Source organism: Tripterygium wilfordii, chromosome 12, assembly GCF_013401445.1.
Source record: "Tripterygium wilfordii isolate XIE 37 chromosome 12, ASM1340144v1, whole genome shotgun sequence".
In the NCBI taxonomy this organism is placed as follows: Eukaryota; Viridiplantae; Streptophyta; class Magnoliopsida; order Celastrales; family Celastraceae; genus Tripterygium; species Tripterygium wilfordii.
The window spans coordinates 10,255,518-10,273,714 of NC_052243.1; the positions used below are offsets into that span (position 1 = coordinate 10,255,518).

At 36.8% G+C, this 18,197-nt stretch overlaps 2 protein-coding genes and 1 non-coding gene across 6 annotated transcripts; all 3 read left to right on the forward strand.

Annotated features, from left to right (window-relative positions):
• Window positions 1-5,204: 5,204 nt before the first annotated feature.
• LOC120010629 (peptide deformylase 1B, chloroplastic/mitochondrial) lies at window positions 5,205-14,897 on the forward strand. Of its 4 annotated transcripts, XR_005470889.1 has the most exons (9): window positions 5,205-5,518; window positions 5,698-5,836; window positions 6,381-6,573; window positions 8,376-8,486; window positions 9,269-9,331; window positions 9,825-9,957; window positions 10,686-10,723; window positions 14,339-14,457; window positions 14,668-14,897. XR_005470889.1 is itself a non-coding variant. In XM_038861420.1 (7 exons), the coding sequence occupies exons 1-6, from the start codon at window positions 5,302-5,304 to the stop codon at window positions 9,951-9,953; spliced, it is 852 nt and encodes a 283-aa protein (XP_038717348.1). In that variant the 5' UTR covers window positions 5,205-5,301; the 3' UTR covers window positions 9,954-9,957; window positions 14,339-14,457. The 4 variants fall into 4 exon arrangements, 2 of the variants coding, with proteins under 2 accessions (XP_038717348.1, XP_038717347.1); XR_005470890.1 differs by lacking the exon at window positions 14,668-14,897 and having other exon boundaries at window positions 9,825-9,971; XM_038861420.1 differs by lacking the exons at window positions 10,686-10,723; window positions 14,668-14,897.
• A 1,017-nt stretch (window positions 14,898-15,914) lies between these two features.
• Window positions 15,915-15,986, forward strand: TRNAP-UGG. Its single transcript has one exon. It is a non-coding gene; the product is annotated as a tRNA-Pro (tRNA).
• A 223-nt stretch (window positions 15,987-16,209) lies between these two features.
• Window positions 16,210-17,063, forward strand: LOC120010079 (50S ribosomal protein L12, chloroplastic). The gene has a single exon (XM_038860771.1). It carries the CDS (start codon window positions 16,279-16,281, stop codon window positions 16,834-16,836), a length of 558 nt encoding a protein of 185 aa, XP_038716699.1. The 5' UTR covers window positions 16,210-16,278; the 3' UTR covers window positions 16,837-17,063.
• Window positions 17,064-18,197: the final 1,134 nt, after the last annotated feature.

Genomic DNA, 18,197 nt, shown 5'->3' on the forward strand with positions numbered 1-18,197 from the left:
CCTCTCACGAGATTTGGTCGTCTTCTTTGTTCAGCGAGTAGATGTGAAGATATATAGCTTTGAAGTAATCGGATTGAAACGACATCAAATACTCATGGTTGCCTGAGTCTGAGTCCGGGGTACATGCAGTCCCCACTACAGGCAGTGTTCCATCACACCATCTACTTTAAGGTTTTTAAATTTAAAAAACAGTGTAGGTCTCACACGATTCAATACATCAGAAGGCGATGCTGAAAACTACAGGAAATTGCAAGGATTTCCCACGGCAAGTGCTCGACTGGCCTGAGTCCAGTCTTAATAAGTTCACACAAAAACCAATCAAGTAAGTGGCAGAGGAGCTAAGCGATCTAAATTTCATATCATACCAGGAAGAAGTGAAGTGCATAATATAATAAATCAAATCTCCTAACCTAGTGAATGCATTTTCTACGCCAAATGACTCAGGTTTTGACTATCCCAAAGCAGACTACGAAAGGGCAGACTGTTAAAGTTGGTATTGGAGCTGAGGCCCTGGGTTGTAGGTGTGGACTCATGAGGACGTGAGCCTTTGAGAATGGGATATTGTAACACCCGACTTGAGTGGACGGGAGCACAAGTGTATGCAATGTCAAGTTTGATGGTGCTGAGCGAGTTACCGAGTGGTGAGGGGCTCAGTGCTCTAAATTCCACATTGCCTAAGGAAAAAAGTAAAGCGCATAATATAATAGATCAAATCTTAAATTCGTTTTCTAGGCCAAAGGTACGGATTGGCCAAAAGCAAACAATATGCACCAGGCTTAGGCAGGGGTGGGTTGTGACATTGCTTCTCAATGATAAACAAGGACAAATTCATAAAAAAGACAATCACAACCCAGAACAAGTTAGGGACATAGTAGATCGTATTTTATAACAAGTTATAAACCCTTTATGGAGAACACTAAATTCCAGGACCACCAAGAATACGGCTCCATTGGCACAATCTCAGAATCCACAAAACAACTTTTCCATCGTATGATCAGTTCCTTGGACATAAAAATATTGAAATAAAGCACACAAAAACACCAAAATCCCCTGCAAACTACTACTTTCCACCAAGGACAAGGCATCACCACAAAACGCCAAAACAAAACCCCCTATCTCCTCTCTGATTCCCCATAATCATCAACCTATAGATAGAGGTCAAGAACCTTACTTGTCACCTTACAGAAAGAAAGAAGCAATTTTAGACATATAAGGAAAAAGGAAGGGCACAAAAATATGGTAGAATATGCAACTATGAAGCATGAAGTCACACCAAAAGTGAAGTGGCAAGGAGAAGCTAAGGTATTTGTAGGAAAGAGGCCTAAAACATGTTAATGTGAGAGCAGATAAATTATCAAGACCCCCACTTTCAAACTTGGTTATCAGCTTCGAGTCAGATACCATGCCTGAAGCAACTATTATGATCTCTGTACTACTTAAACAAAACAATAGATTAGGCTGAAGATGATGGAATTATTCTATCTACTCATCCATGTCAGACTGCCAAATCGGGTCTAAGATGAAGGAGAATCAGGTATAGGTGACATTCTGGTACTGACTTCAATAAAATAGCATACAACATATGCCTTGTCCAGAAACTATTGCACTTCTTTTTAACGATCATTTTCCCAGTACAGAAGCATATACTTGAAAATTTTCTGAGCTTGCAAGCCATTGTATGTTAGCAAAGAAAGGGGAAAAACCGAAATTTCATCCCTACTAGTAATTTCATCTCCTTATCCTTATGTATATTAATATATTGCAGAAACCTCTATGTCTAATGAGTCTGCCCTGACTGTGTTGAGATCTTAACATTTTGCTAGGCTGACACCATCTAACAGCCTCATTGCTTTTGACTGCAGGGAGGCTCATGCTTAATACAAGGAGTTATGTTCTCTAATATTCAAGTTTCTGAAGTACAAACTCCATACTACTAGACAAGAGCAAATGCCATAATGAATCTTCAGTTGTGGCAGTATCATGCATAAACTATGTAAATATGAAAGGAACCTATAGTGCAAACCTTTACACTTTGCTTGCAGGGACAGCATGCCATGCACAGGCATATCTCTAGATACCATCCAGTAACAAGCAGTTCAAGAGAGTGAAAATTCCAATGAACCTTTTCGTTGGGAGGTATATGAAGACCTAAGAACTGCAACTGTCCCTCCATTAGACTGTTTAGAGTAGGGCAAGACATCCATTGCCGGACCTCGTAAAACTCAGAATTCCTGCTGAGTTTAGCCAACATTTTTATGCATACACGTCAGATGAGGATGGCACAATTTCTCCAATGCTACTCAAAGCATAGCATGTATCAAGGTCTTCGCCAACTTATGGCGAACCCTAATTGTCTTGACCAATATTTTGCTTGCTAGGGTTATAGCGATAAGTATACAAATTAGTCTATTTCCAGAACCAAACCACATATGAATGCATTCTTGCAAATTTTGAAACAAATAGGAGTTCTGTGGTCGCCAAAATTCTCTAGAATGAAAATGTGAAAGTAATTTATAACCATATAGATAAATAAGTAAATAAAATAGCCAAATTAGAATAATCAGGTTTCTAAAGGTTCAAGCAACCATAAATTAGGTTGGTTGAATGGGATATATATATATACAAAGTCTTAAATCAAAGTCAAAGAAATGAGCACCTAAAAGAAAGAGAAATCATATTCCCCAAATTTTATACAATTTTCTAATAGGAAACTAAATCTGACATTTCTTTGATCTGAATCTGGCTTGCTTGTCCACGATCTAACCGAATATAGTGTAGTTTAGGGTCTGTATGTCAGTATGTGGGCTCAAATAAGATCGATTTCCTAAATAGAAGGAATTAAGTTGCGATTCTAGGTTTTTTGTGCAGAACGAGTTGTTTTACCATTGTGTTTTGGACTTCCGTGTAGTTTTCAATCATGCATTTAGAACTTCTTTACTACTTAGGTTTTTGCGGCGTTTTTATGGTTGCTTGCTCATTCATTGATGGATGATTGGGTTTTGAGGTAGAAATTTATGGGCTCCCTGATTAGTACAGAAATTAGACGTGGGAGTTGGTGTTCCTTTTTAATATATTTTTTTAGTTTTGGTTTCCTAGTCTTATTGTCAGTTTCCATTTGATTTTGCTCATCTTAGGCTTTATTTGGCTGCTAAGAAAAATGCATTTGAAGGAAATTTGTTAAATTCTGAATGCCGTATTTTTTGATATCCAAACCTTTAATCAAGAGGCAGAAATATATGGATTATACTGTCTGATATATATTTATGTATTTCATGTTGGTTCTGATATCATCTGAAAACTTCAAGACTATTTGCTTGGCTGTGTCCAATTCAATTTTTGGAATTAGGTGTTTTTGGGACACTGAGAGTTCATTTCTTTTTTCTTTTCTTTTTCTCCCTCTTTTGGTGTTAGTCTAACTGTTCGTTCCATCTGGTTTTGCTAATCTTATGCTTTATTTCACTGTGAAGAACATTTGCATTGGAGTTTTGGAAGGAAATGGTGTTAAAATTTCAAATATTTTATATTTGGATATCCAAACTTTTCAGTCAGATGCAAGCAAATATGTGAAGTTTGGACACTTAGCAGCCTTAGGAACAAATACCTACGTGGAGAAGCTAGTGAAACTAAAAAAATTAACCTAACCTTTGTGTGTAAGTAATAGCCACAGATCGATGTCATTGATAGAATGGATTGGAAAAACTATTTGTCTTTGTAGTACGGTATGTGCACCCTATTATTTCTTCATTCCAAACATGATACAGGTTGAGCTTGCAATGCCAACCTCTTAATATAGCTCTATAAATGCACGTTTACTCTTCCTGATCATGCAGCTTTATTCTTTATCCATTGTTTGAATATTATTTCCCTTGCATTTTTTTTTGATGCCATTTCCTTTTTCTTTTTGTTTTTGTTGCTTCCTTATTTTGAACACATTGTGCCTTTCATGAGTTCATTTGTACCTTTTCTGACAATTTTGGGGCATAGGATGCGGTTTCTCTTCCCAGGTCATAAGGGTAGAAATGACTTATGCAAGCTGTTAATGTATTTGCATTTTATCCACTACTTTAAAATATATGCATGTGTATGCGGAGTCTTACTAGCTAGTCACTGGTTAAATTGTGACTATTCTCATTAGGGATGGCAACGGGGCGGGGGCGGATCATGGTCACCCCGCACCTCCAGGTGGTGCCCCCCCACCCCTCCCCTCATGTCGAGGCGACTTTTACACTCCGTCCCCACCTCGCGGATTCCCATGCCCCGCCCCGCCCCTATTCAACATTTTTGAAAATTGTAAAATTAAATTTCAACATTAAAGTGCACATCCTAGGTTTTGAACTTGATACTTCTAGGTGGTAGAGTAATGGACTAACCAACAAACCAAAGCTACTTTTATGTTACACTTGCCAACTAATTAAATTATTATCTTTACATACCACCTATTATATTTTTAACTCAATTAAATAATTTTAGTTTTATTTAATGGGTATTGATTTTAAAATTTATATTATACACTTCTATAGTTTTAAATTGTTTAATTTTATACTTTATTTTATAAAATCTTAGGGTATATGGATTTTTGGTTTAGTGCTTAGGTTTAGGGTTTAAGGCCTTTAGGGTTTTAGGGTTTAGGGTCTTTAAGGTTTTTGGGGTTTAGGGTTTAGGGCCTTTTGGGTTTTTGACATTAGGATTTAGGAGTATAGGGTCCTATTTAACTTAAGGTCCTATGTTTTTATCAAGATCAATTCAATTGACTTAGGAATAGAGACTAGAGAGTCATATTTAACTTAGGGTTTAGGGTAAGTTGACATTTATTTAATCTAATTAAGAGTATGATAATATTATGTTTAGGGACTTAGTATTTAGGTGTTACTGTGATTTTAATAATAATATCAAATTAAAATATGTTTAGACAAATAAATATTTTTTTATATTTTGTTATATATATATGAACATCTATAGCGGGGCGGGTTGGGAGGCATACCCGCCCTCGCACAAGCCTTGGTTCGGGGAGAATCAACGCGGGGCGGGTCGGATCGGGGACAAATTGCCATCGCTAATTCTCATTAGGTTTTTAGATGAATTTCTTTATTGAGCATATATCATCTTATATCTTTCCCATTATTGTAAAAATTATATTTCTAACCATTTTTATTAAATATAATTTACATTTTTATTTAAGGAAATATAAAGTAATTTTTTTGCAGAAAAACCTATATGTTCTAGTTATAGGCCTCTTACATTCGAGCCTGCAAGGCGAGGGAGTCCAGTGACTACTACTTCTTGCTACTCTGCACTTCACTCATGGTTGTGACCATGGCTTGGGCGACTTGGCTCCATTCATTTTCACTATCGCCTATTCTACTTCCAGATCTCTCTCGTCATACGTTTGGTGCCTTCAATCGGTTGTCTTCGACAATTTCGTCAGCCTCCTTGTGGAATCGGAAAAAACCTTATGTGTTGGCGGTTCGTGCGCAGGCCAGGCGTGGCTTCTCCCCTCTAGAAGATGAAGTAGCTTCTCGTAAGATTAATATGGTTTTTGGCTTAGGATTCTTGTTCAAGTACAGCGGTTTAAATCTTTGATTAACTCTTGTTTCCCTGGTTCTCTATTAAAATTAAGGAAATGAGTAATGGTTAACTGAAGAAAAAAGAAGAACGTCATTTCTGTATGAGTTCTCACTATTGCCTTTTCCCGTGTAGGTGATGTTCTTCACTTCGAAGCACCGCTCACAATTGTGGAATATCCGGATCCTATTTTGAGGGCTAAAAACAAGCGAATTGACACATTTGATGACAACTTGAAGAAGTTGGTTGATGAGATGTTCGACGTTATGTATAAGTAAGTAACTTTGACGTCAGTGATTGTAAATATGTAGCAGAAATGTTTGTATGCTAGTACATCTTGTAGATAGGAGACATTTAATATATGCTCAGATGTTTAGATGTCACTAAATATTGCAACCTATAGTTGTCCATTAATATCTGTATCTTTCTGATCAGAGCTTATAGATATCACTATATCAATATAATTGAGAAGGAAAATGTATTTTATGAGAGAAATTAAATTAACAAAATTGAAAATTCTAAAACATATATTATTGATTTTGTGAGATACCTTTATGTACTTCATTTGTTCCTTAATGCTTTCTGATTTTATTTGTATTTCTCCATCATCACTGGGTAAATGTTTTGAAAACTGAAATTCATTGTTTTGTATGTTTTTTTTTTAAACATGATGATTTTGTATGCTAGTTTATTCTTCAAATTTCACTAACTTGGGATTAATGCTTCGTGACTAGACTCTTTCCCTAGTTAGTTGCTTATTAAGAATCCTTGCTATGTACAAGAGTGTGAACAATTCTTGATGGCTTCCTTTTTAACAGAACCGATGGTATTGGCCTCTCAGCGCCCCAAGTAGGAATTAATGTTCAACTTATGGTATTCAATCCAGTGGGTGAGCGGGGCGAAGGAGAGGAAATCGTACTGGTGAATCCAAGAGTTAATAAATATTCAAAGAAAACATTGCTCTACAATGAAGGTTGCCTATCTTTTCCTGGGATCTATGCTGATGTGGAGGTATTTATATATGCTGATTCTTTTCTCATTCTCTCTCTTATTGAGTCTCATTGAATGTATTCTGCAGAGATGTTACTTTGTGTTTGCACATCTATTTGTTGTGTGCTAGATTTCTTCTCTAATCAAATTGATGATGCATAATGGACTTTCTATGAATTTTAAATCACTTGTGTGTGGCATTTAAATGATGAAAAAGAAGAGCTTGGAGGTTTGTACTGGTTTTGATCATTTAGAATACATTGATCTCAATGTGGACTTGAATTCAACTTACTGAAGGACCTGTGCCTTTGCTTCCACGTTCTTTTTCTTCATTTGCTTTTTTCCTGTTTCTTATTTATTTCGTGTAAAATTGATTTTCTATCTTGTGGATACATGTATGTGCTTTATGTTGACTCATAAGATTGATCCAAATGATCAAACTAAGTTTTGTATTGATGCTAAGTATGGGTTGGAACTATATGCGTGGATTTCAAAGGAAGAAAGAGAATATTACGGACTGGGAGTGCCATAAAACAGTGAGGTAGGGTGAATGGATCGGCATGCTTGATTCTGGAGGACCATTAATATAGTCTTTTATAAGTTAGTATATTATTGGGTCTCACGATACTTAGCGTAGCGGCGCTCATTGTTGTCCAATCTAAACATCAGAGAATTAATAGATGCTGCAATAGACCCAATAATATACAAACTTATAAAAGACTATATTAATTGTCCTCTTGCATCAATGCTCTTTTTTACTTTTAGGCAGGCAGTGGAAGTTTGGCCTGGTACATATCATTAGAGTGGCTCCTTTTAGAGTTCAATTCCCTAAAACAACCTAGTTGATGAGGAATAACAAAATTTAGAGTAGTTTTGTGCTAAAACAAATTGGATTATCCTTTTAACTAGAGAAGCTATGGATTTGGATTTGGGAATTAGTGATTTTCCTAAGGAAAAAATCTTGAAACAAGGATTTCCGAAGTTAAAGTGTATTATATGGCTCTTTTGATGAAATACGGGGACTGCAAGTTCGAGTAACATAGAGCAATGAAGTTAAAGTGTATTCAGTAAATGTGAAATATCTATGGTGAATAGGTTTTTGTTTTGGAAATAGGCAGGGTAGTTAAATAATTAAAAAAAATTTCCATTATTCTCAGGCTGGGATTGAACTTTTAAATGTGATGGGGTGTCAGAGGTAGTGGCTTGTACAGTTGAAATGAAGCTTGGTGCTTGGACATTAGAACAAATGAATAAGAAAGGAAGGAAAGAAAAAAATTGTTTTGAACAATAAGAAAAGTGGGGAAAATAGAAGAAATTTGTGGGTTTGATTCTCTTCACCATTGGTGGGTGAGATTTGAGGAGAGGTGACAGAAGAAACTTTACTATGTGGAGTGGAATCTTTGTCTTGGCTGTTTAGGGATAGCTAAAAGCTCTTCATATTTGGGAATATAGACCATGTTGATATAAATACGGGTATCTTCTGGATGTAATGGACTTGGTGTCCAATATAAGATTTGTAATTGGTAAGCAGCCCCTTGGTGCCCTTTCTGATAAAGTTTATCATTCAAAAGGCGGGAAATATTTTCTGTTTATTGGCTTAATTAGTGTTAGTTAAATGGTTGCTTTCAACTTCATTTTTCTGTGGTGCCCAATAATTTGTTACCACTATTGACAGTCAATTAATGATTGGATATAACAAACGCAATAGAAGATTTGTTCTTTTGTGATCTTAGTTCTGTATTTGGGTATTGGGGGGTTTTGTCTTGGTTGCTGCAATGTGATCTTTACACCAATCTAGAATTTATCTCATTTTTCACTTGCAGAGACCAGAAACTGTTAAGATTGATGCACGTGACATTAATGGGGCAAGATTTATGGTGAACTTTTCCGGTCTTCCTGCGCGTGTCTTTCAGCATGAATTTGACCATTTGCAGGTACTTTCTCCAACATAAATGTGTATTATGTCTTGGATTATTGGAGTGCCTGGAATAGGAAAGTTATGAGGAATAGGTTATATATTAAGCCGTTATGAATTTTGAATTTTATTACAGTTTTGTAAAATAAGATGTGGGTGCAAGATCAATAATATTTTCTATTTTGTGTGGTTGATTTCAACAATTTCATGGAATGTGAGATTTTTCAACCTACTTTCAGATCTATATCCTCTAGAAATAAGCCAAGGATGGGGCGATGCTTCATTTCTCTGAGCAATCTAGCTTAGTCTTTTAAAAATTAATAGCTTGACCCTGTCTGCACTATAAGTAATGCATAAGTCTGTACCCTATCAGAAACTTAGTTTGGTTTTTGCTTATCAAATAGAGCAATGTTTTAGTTATATTGTGTCTAATGCTGGAAAATGTTTAAAGTCGCCTTGCATTTTGTAATTTTTGTGAGACATCACATTTATGGTGTATTCACAAGTCGAGTTTTCCTCTTATGTGTATCTATAACAATGAATGTTGAGGAGCACAGCTGGTTTAGGATTGGCTCCTTTCACCCTGCCTAAGGGGTTTGAATCCCCATATCTGTTGAACAATCAAAAAGAAAATTTGTTATTGTGAATGTTAAGGTGGAAAAAAATCTGGTTAAAGCTTCTAACTAACACTAAACTAAATGATTTTTTATAAGTGCTCAAGTAGCTGATGTTTTTAGTATTCTTATTATAAATCATGCATATTCGCCTTGCCAAGTTATCTACATATCTTATGGATTTCAGGGGATTCTTTTCTTCGATAGAATGTCAGTACAAGTGCTTGACAGTATTCGGACAGAACTACAGGTGGGTACATGCCTAGTTAATGGTTTAAAATGATACTGGTGATTTTTGGGTGCTTCCTAGTATTCAGGGTATACTCCTCAGGGTTGGGTTCAATGAGGCCCTACCTAAGAGAAGTTCCACGGTTATCAAGCTCAATAATCCCACAAAGAAAATACCTCTACCATATGCTTATTTTTATCTTCGCACTCTCTCTGCTACCATTTGAGTGCTTAATTGAACTTTGAAACCAGACAAATATGTGCATCACATTTCTAATGCTTATAATTTTATCCCGTGACTGAAGATTAACATGACAACAAAGCAATCTTTAGTAACTTTTGTTGCCATAGTTGAGTATACTTGCAATTTGCTTTTTTAAGAGAATTTAGCTCTGCCAATATTCTTATTGGCATATCATTTTTAAGAAGTGTTGAGTACAAAGAGAATGCTGTCTTATGTTTTGCATTGACAAGGAAATATGTAAGCATATTCGTATTGCTGACCTTGTTGGCAGGCATTAGAAACGAAGTATGAGGAAAAAACTGGTTTGCCGAGCCCTGAAAAGTTTGAAGCAAGAAAACAGAAGAAGGTTGCTACCGGGTTTGGAAAACCAAAAGCACTTGTGCAACCTTCCACTCAGTGATCAGGTTTCACATAAAAAGTAATATTGTTAGCTAGTACTCCATTGTAGAGCATTAGACACAATGATTGTTGAATTTTTTAAAGAAGCTTTATTTGCAGCTGCACAGATTGAATATGTAATCAATTGAACACTGTAGTTGCAACAGATGGCTTACATGCTATTGATGTTGTATCAATTCATATATATTTTATTATCCCATATGTTGGCGGTGAATTTTCTGTGTCAAACCTTCTCATTATTTAATGTTTTATCTTCACAAAACATTGTAGAGATGGGGAGTATACTTCGGAATGATTCATGAACGTGAACCTTGGATTCTCGTTTTGTTTGATTATTTCATTCTCCACATTTTGATGTGAAAGGGTTAGAAATAATGAAGCAAAGCTGAGGAGAGAGAAGGGATAAGGAATACAGAATCTAATGTTTTCATCACAAGTAGATTTTGTCTCTTCGAATTTTAAATAATATTTCTAAGAAGTGGAATAAAAATAGAAGAGAATTGGAAATGCCTCACTTTTCTGTATGTCTTCATAATAAATTATAGGTGTGAACTTAGCGGGTGTTACGCTTTTTTAGGAGATCTTTTGCATATTTCAACTCTGTATCAGTCTGTGCTTGTCAAAAAATGGATTGACATTCACATATATGTCATTTTCAGTGATAGTTTTCAGTTTTAAAAATCGGGTTATAAGAAATTATCCCAAAGGTTATTCCAAAACGTTACCTGTGCAGGATGGCTTGTTGAGTTGCTGTTAAATGCTTTTACAAAGGTACATTTTCTTGACATGATCGTGTAACTGGCTTATTCTGGACATGTCACGTGTCTTGTTGTTGATAATTTAATGTTTTGCCAGTCATCATGAGTGACTCTACTTTCTTATTCTCCATGTTTGTGACTTTGTTCGGTTACTCTATTTTCTAATTTGTGTTTTGACTTCATTTCTTTCTCCCGTCTCTTGGGACATTTCTCACTCTTATAATTTTGTTCTCCTTGCAGTTGAAAATTTAGTTTCCTATTAGAAAACTGTATAAAATTTGGGAATTTGATTTGTCTTTCTCTTAGGTGCTCATTTCTTTGACTTTGATTTAAGACTTTGTATACATATCCCCTTCAACCAGCCTCATTTATGGTTGCTTGACCCTTTAGAAACCTGATTATTCTAATTTGACTATTTTATTTACTTATTTATCTATATGGTTATAATTACTTTCACATTTTCATTCTAGAGAATTTTGGTGACCTCAAAACTCCTATTTGTTTCAAAATTTGCAAGAATGCATTCATATGTGATTTGGTTCTGGAAATAGACTAATTTATATACTTATCGCTACAACGCGAGCAAGCAAAATATTGGTCAAGACAATTAGGGTTCGCCATAAGTTGGCGAAGACCCTGATACATGCTATTCTTCGAGTAGCGTTGGAGAAATTGTGCCATCCTCATTTGAAGTGTATGCATAAAAATGTTGGCCAAGCTCAGCAGGAATTCTGAGTTTTACGAGGTCCGGCAATGGATGTCTTGCCCGACTCTAAATAGTCTAATGGTTGGACAGTTGCAGTTCTTAGGTCTTCATATACCTCCCAACGGAAAGGTTTGTTGGAATTTTCACTCTCTTGAACTGCTTGTAGCTGGATGGTATCTAGAGATATGCCTGTGCATGGCATGCTGTCCATGCAAGCAAAGTGTAAAGGTTTGCACTGTAGGTTCCTTTAATATTTACATAGTTTATGCCTGATACTGCCACAGCTGAAGATTCATTATGGCATTTGCTATTGTCACAGTAGTACGGAGTTTGTACTTCGGAAACGTGAATATTAGAGAACATAACTCCTTGTATTAAGCCTCGCTGCTGGCAAAATTTATGAGGTTGTTAGATGGTGTCAGCTCAGCAGAATGTTAAGATCTCAATACAGTTAGTGCAGACTCATTAGATATAGAGGTTTCTGCAATATATTATATACAATTGGACAAGGGATGAAATTACTAGTAGGGGTGGAATTTCAGTTTTCCCCCTTTCTTTGCTGACATACAATGGCTTGCAAGCTCATAAGATTTTCAAAGTATATGCTTTTGTACTGGGAAATGTATAGTTTCTGGGCAAGGCATATGTTATATGCTATTTTATTGAACTCAGTACCAGACTGTCACCTATACCTCATTCTCCTTCATCTTAAACCCGATTTGGCATGCCTGACATAGATGAGCAGATAGAATAATTCCAGCATCTTCAGCCTAATCTATTGTTTTGTTTAAGTAGTATAGAGATCATAATATCTGCTTCAGGCATGGTATCCGACTCGAAGTTGATAACTAAGTTCCAAAGTGGAGGGTTGGATAATTTATCTGCTCTCACATTGACATGTTTTAGGCCTCTTTCCTACAAATACCTTAGCTTCTCCTCGCCACTTCACTTTTGGTGTGACTTCATGCTTCATAGTTGCACACTCTACCATATTTCTGTGCCCTTTCTTTTTCCTTATATGTCTAAAGTTGCCTTTTTCTTTCTGTAAGGTGACAAGTAAGGTTCTTGGCCTCTATCTATGGGTTGATGATTGTGGGGAATCAGAGAGGAGATGGGGGTTTTGTTTTGGCGGTTTGTGGTGGTGATGCCTTGCCATTGGTGGAAAGTAGTAGTTTGCAGGGGATTATGGTATTTTTGTGTGCTTTATTTCAATTTTTTATGTCCAAGGAACTGATCATAAGATGGAAAAGTTGTTCTGTGGATTCTGAGATTGTGCCAATGGAGTTGTATTCTTGGTGTTCCTGGAATTTAGTGTTCTCCATAAAGGATTTATAACCTGTAATAAAATACGGTCTATTGTGTCCCTAACTTGTTCAGGGTTGTGATTGTCTTTTTTATGACTTGTCCTCGTTTATCATTGAGAAGCAATGTCATAGCCCGCTCCCTGGCTGAGCTAGGTGCATATTGTTCGCTTTTGGCCAATCCATACCTTTGGCTCGGAAAACGAATTTACTAGGTTAGAAGATTTGACCTATTATATTATGTGCTTCACTTCTCTCCTTAGGCGATGTGGAATTTAGAGCACTGAACCCCTCACCACTCGGTAACTCGCTCAGCACTATCAAACTTCATTGCAGAGACTTGTGCTCCCGCCCACTCAAGTCGGGTGTTACAATATCCCATTCTCAAAGGCTCATGTCCTCATGAGTCCACACCTACAACCCAGGGCCTCAGTTCCAATACCAACTTTAGCAGTCCTCTCCTCCGTAGTCCACTTTGGGATAGTCAAAACCTAAGTCATTTGGCGCAGAAAATGCATTCACTAGGTTAGGAGATTTGACTTATTATACTATGCACTTCACTTCTTCCTGGTATGATGTGAAATTTAGATCGCTTAGCTCGTCCGCCACTTGATTGGTTTTTGTGTGAACTTATTAAGCCTGGATTCATGCCAGCCAGGAGACTTGCAATGGGAAATCCCTGCAATTTCCTGTAGCTTTCAGCATCATCGTCTGATGTGTTGAATCGTGTGGGAACTACACTATTTTTTAAATTTAAAAACTTTAGAGTAGATGGTGTGATGCAACACTGCCTGTAGTGTGATGACAACGCAATTCATTCCCCTCATTTCTTTCTTCTTTAATTGAAGTTTGTTGAGTGACTTAGGCCATTTATTTTAAATACAGATATGTCCTTTGTGGAGGCATTATTTCCTCTCGCCTTTGTAGAATCTTCTTGTTTATGCTCCAATACATACGCATCTCATTCTAACTTCATATAGAAATGCCTATGGCTTATGTTGAAAGCCAGTTACATATGTCATACTGTTAAAAAATTTTAGTTTAACATCTGTTTATTTTAAAATGGTGGTGTTGCGAATTTCAATGCTTTTCTTTAGCTAGTGGTAAATCTTTGTACTGCACTTTTCGATGATATCTCTTTTATATTTACTTTTATTTATTAGGAGGATATATCCAGCCTGACTTTAATTTTACATACTCACGACAAATGCTTTTCCATCGCACTTGTGCACTGTGATGAGTCTTAATGCAGCTGCATATTGCAGACATACATTTTCCAAATATTGACTTCTGTTGATTTTATTCCAGTGCTCTCATATTTGATTATCCTCTGATTGATTATCCTTTTGTGTAATTTAACGACGTTGTTCCATTCATATCAGCGATTTTGACGTTTAGTAATTCTAATCATCTCATGCATTGGGGATTTGACTACCAATAGTTCCAATTCTCTAATTCACTACGTTTGTGCCTGTGTTATCTGGTGTTCAAAAATTACAGTGGGGTGATTTCGTTTGAGCTGTGGTCAACTCTTATGCTTTACGTTAAAAGAAAAAAAAAGCTCTTATTTTGCCTTTTTGCCTTCAAGCAATGTATTAAACCAATGTTAATCTGGCTACAGGATGAGCTGAGGGAGGCTGTTTTGCTTGTATTTGCCAACAAACAAGACCTTCCCAATGCAATGAATGCTGCAGAAATAACTGATAAGCTTGGTCTCCATTCTCTTCGTCAACGCCACTGGTAAGTACATGTGATTTTACATGTATCTGGGTAATAAGCAATATTACAGTTGAAAACAGTACGAGCAGTATGGAGAGTTTTGAGATTAGGCAGTGATATGGATGACAAAGATTCGTAATTTGGGAAAACTGATTCAAACAAAAAATATTAAGATAAAAATGAAATGGTGGCACTCAAATTTCCCTGATGGATATTGTGATCGACTCTCAGGTACATACAGAGCACATGCGCTACTTCTGGGGAGGGTCTTTACGAGGGGTTGGATTGGCTTTCCAACAACATTGCTAGCAATGCTTTGGACCTTAGAGGGTAGTTCCTCATTTTCTCCGGTGACTATTTATTGTTATTGCACAATGGTGGTTTAGATTCACTTCTACACATAATATGTAAGTGCTATCTGCTTTAGCTTTATACTCTTACCAATGAAAGACCTGTTTGTATGGGCACTGGATCATCATTTAGCATTCTGTCTATAGCCTGTTTTCATTTTCTAAATTTTTCTCATTTGATGCTTTAAATTAGGCTACAACCAGATTTTTAGATGTAATATAGATTACTTGATTGCTCCAATTGAATCTTGCACCATAGGTGAATCCCTAGTGTGAAACATAGTATTGGGCAAAATGTAATAGGCCTCCATAAAAAATGTAGTAGGTAGATGGAAAAATTACCAGGTCCCAATGAGAAAAAAAACCAAGCCCAACATTGAATATATGATTCTTGAGCATCGACTAGAAATATACATAATAAATACACGAACACGAACAGATGAACTCCAAACCACCGCTGCTTAGGTATCCCCTAGTGAGTTCAGATTTGCACCTTGTGCAACTTAGAAGTAACAATCGAACTTTTGCTCCTTAATCCCAACGCTTAATCAACACAATAATCATGGGAGTCAATCTTAGTTAACCCCAACAGTGAAAGTGGGTATAGATCAGCAGAAAGGGCAGGTGTGGGCAATTGAGTCTAATCCTGTTGAATGACTATTCGTTCCAATAAAGATTGCTTCTTTTTTTTTTTTTTTCAATAAAGATTGCTTAGCTCTACACAACCACTACACAAGCTATCATCACACACATTCCATGTGATTACTTCCGTGATTTGCATAACTCAATTACTCAAAACTTGCTAGAGAGAGGCAGAGTACCAAATCCCTATAATTATATTTTTTTTAGTAACTGAAAACTTGCGTAGTCACAAGAGTATTGCTACCACTTGAATCGAATTCAGGATCTTATGATTCTGTATGGTTTGACCCAAAGAGATTTACCACTAAATTATCACTCAAGCGGTTTCCTATAATCGGCCTTCATAAGGCATTTTCAAGACATTATTTTATATGAACATATGATAAGTTCACATTACAAAGGAAGCAAACATGTCTAAGAAATAACTAGCCTTGTTGCGTAGAAAAAAGCACTAATAATAATACTTCTACTTGAAGTAATCAAAACGGGCGTTTGGTCTAGTGGTATGATTCTCGCTTTGGGTGCGAGAGGTCCCGAGTTCGATTCTCGGAACGCCCCATTTTGTTTTCTGAATTTTTTTTATCGTACATACAATACACGAAATACCATCTATGTCCCCTTTCAACATTACATGAAATGCTATCTATGCCCCTTTTCATCAAAGCGTTTCTGCCTTTCTCGAACATAATCCGACTTCTCTTATTCATTTGAGAAAGGACAAAGTGGTCCAAAAAATATCCACGAACCTGGAACAAGAAAATCGTCCATAAAGCTTCAAAGTTGAAAGGCCTTATCCTAATCTCCTGCCAACACTCTCTCGCTCTCTCGATTCCTGAAACCCGAAGATAGAATGGCGACGACTCTCTCTACAACACCACCACTCACTCTCCGTTCCTCTTTCCAATCTTCCCCTCACGCTCAATCACTAAAGCCCTCTCTCCAATTCCCCTTCACACACACCGCCACCGGCCTCTCCCACCGCCTCACCCATCTCCGCCCTATTGCGGCCGTCGAAGCCCCTGAGAAAATCACGAAGCTTGGCGATGAGATTTCATCTCTCACCCTCGAGGAGGCCCGAACCCTTGTAGACTTCCTCCAGGACAAGCTGGGCGTTTCCGCAGCAGCATTTGCCCCTGCGGCTGTGGTTGCGGGCCCCGGTGCTGCTGAGGCAGCACCCGCTGTGGTGGAAGAGAAAACGGAATTCGATGTGATGATTGAGGAGGTGCCGAGCAACGCTAGGATTGCGGTGATTAAGGCGGTGAGAGCGTTGACGAGCTTGGCTTTGAAGGAGGCCAAGGACTTGATTGAAGGGTTGCCAAAGAAGTTCAAAGAGGGAGTTTCGAAGGAGGAGGCCGAGGAGGCAAAGAAGCAGCTTGAAGCGGCTGGGGCTAAAATTGCTATCTCTTAGAGATTATGAGGGTAATTTGGGGTTAATTTTGTATTCTACTTTCATTTTTAGGGATTATTCTAAGTTTGATGTTGTTTAGTGAAATACAGTGGATGTGTTGAATGCTCAAATTTCAATGTAATTGAATCAGAATTGAAGTCAATGCTTGCTGCTTTTGATGTTTCTACTCTCTTTTGAATCTGAATCAGTGGTAGTAGTGAATGATATGTCTGTAAAACTTTTTGGCATGTCAAAGATTGTTGTTAGTTCTTGCTGAAAAGGTTTCTCCAATATCTGTTGCCACTTGATGAACTTAAGTTAGTTTTGCCACATAGCTTGTGGTGAATGTTGTGTTGCTCTATTGTTGTAATGGTTTAAAGCTGGTTGTCAATCAGTTGTAGTTGCAAATGTGGTTTTTAAACATTTTTAGCTTGTCAAAGATTGTTCATTCATGGGTGCGTGCAAGCGTCAACTCTTGTTGCAGTCTAGCCTTTTGTATTCTATTCATACTTCAAATGATATTGCTGACTGCAAGTTGCTTTGTATGAAAATATTGCCAAGAAGGTTGATTTTGCAAATCTCTGAGGTTCGATTCAGTTGGTTTCTGTATGTCTAACTTTGGGAGTGGAGTTTCATCTCTGTTTTATCTGTAAATGTGTTATGTTTTACTAATGTCATGGAGAAAGGCTATGTTTGATAATAAATTTGATGCACATGTTGTGGTTTGATTATTTGCTAGTCTGCAAAAGTTCAGCTGGCTGGTTCTAAATGTGAATGGTCATTCTGTCATTCTTTGTAGGTAACTCAAGATAATGAAATGCAGTATCTGCTTGTACTGAAATGTGGTGCATTCTTTTTGGTTGTACTACTATTTAAGGTTGTAAACTCTCATTAGAAAGGGTGCTTTGTTGAATTATAATAAAATCAGAGATCCTCTAACCCTATCTCGTTCAGTTTTTGGTATATTGAACAAGTAGAACTTGTCTTCGATTACGAATTCGCTTTGTTCTACCACGCACTGCGTTAATAACACTCTTGGATATCATACTTGTTAGAAATGATGTCAGATTAATGGTAAGTTCTTGAAAGTTGACACTGCTTACTTCCATAATTTGGTATATCATATGCAAATGTTGTGGTCAATGTTGCATTGTTTTTTAAGTTGTGATGGTTCAAGCCCTGTGAAAGAGTGGTTTCTGTCTTTTTAACAAAGATTTAGTATAATCTGCAAAAATAATTTCATAGAGTTTTCTAATTTTCTTCCTATTTTGCCATACCTTTGAATGTATCATATATTCATATTTGATTTGCTGAATCATATTTTTAACTATGGAGCTTTGTGTATCTAGATTAATGCATTTACAAATGTGTATAATATGTCC

Excerpts from the sequence above, each read along its gene's own strand:
- LOC120010629 (XM_038861420.1), top strand. The coding sequence starts at position 5,302 with ATGGTTGTGACCATGGCTTGGGCGACTTGGCTCCATTCATTTTCACTA. Across the intron at positions 5,837-6,380 it reads ATGTTCGACGTTATGTATAA|AACCGATGGTATTGGCCTCT; the intron begins GTAAGTAACTTT and ends CCTTTTTAACAG. Across the intron at positions 6,574-8,375 it reads GGATCTATGCTGATGTGGAG|AGACCAGAAACTGTTAAGAT; the intron begins GTATTTATATAT and ends TTTCACTTGCAG.
- LOC120010079 (XM_038860771.1), top strand. The coding sequence starts at position 16,279 with ATGGCGACGACTCTCTCTACAACACCACCACTCACTCTCCGTTCCTCT.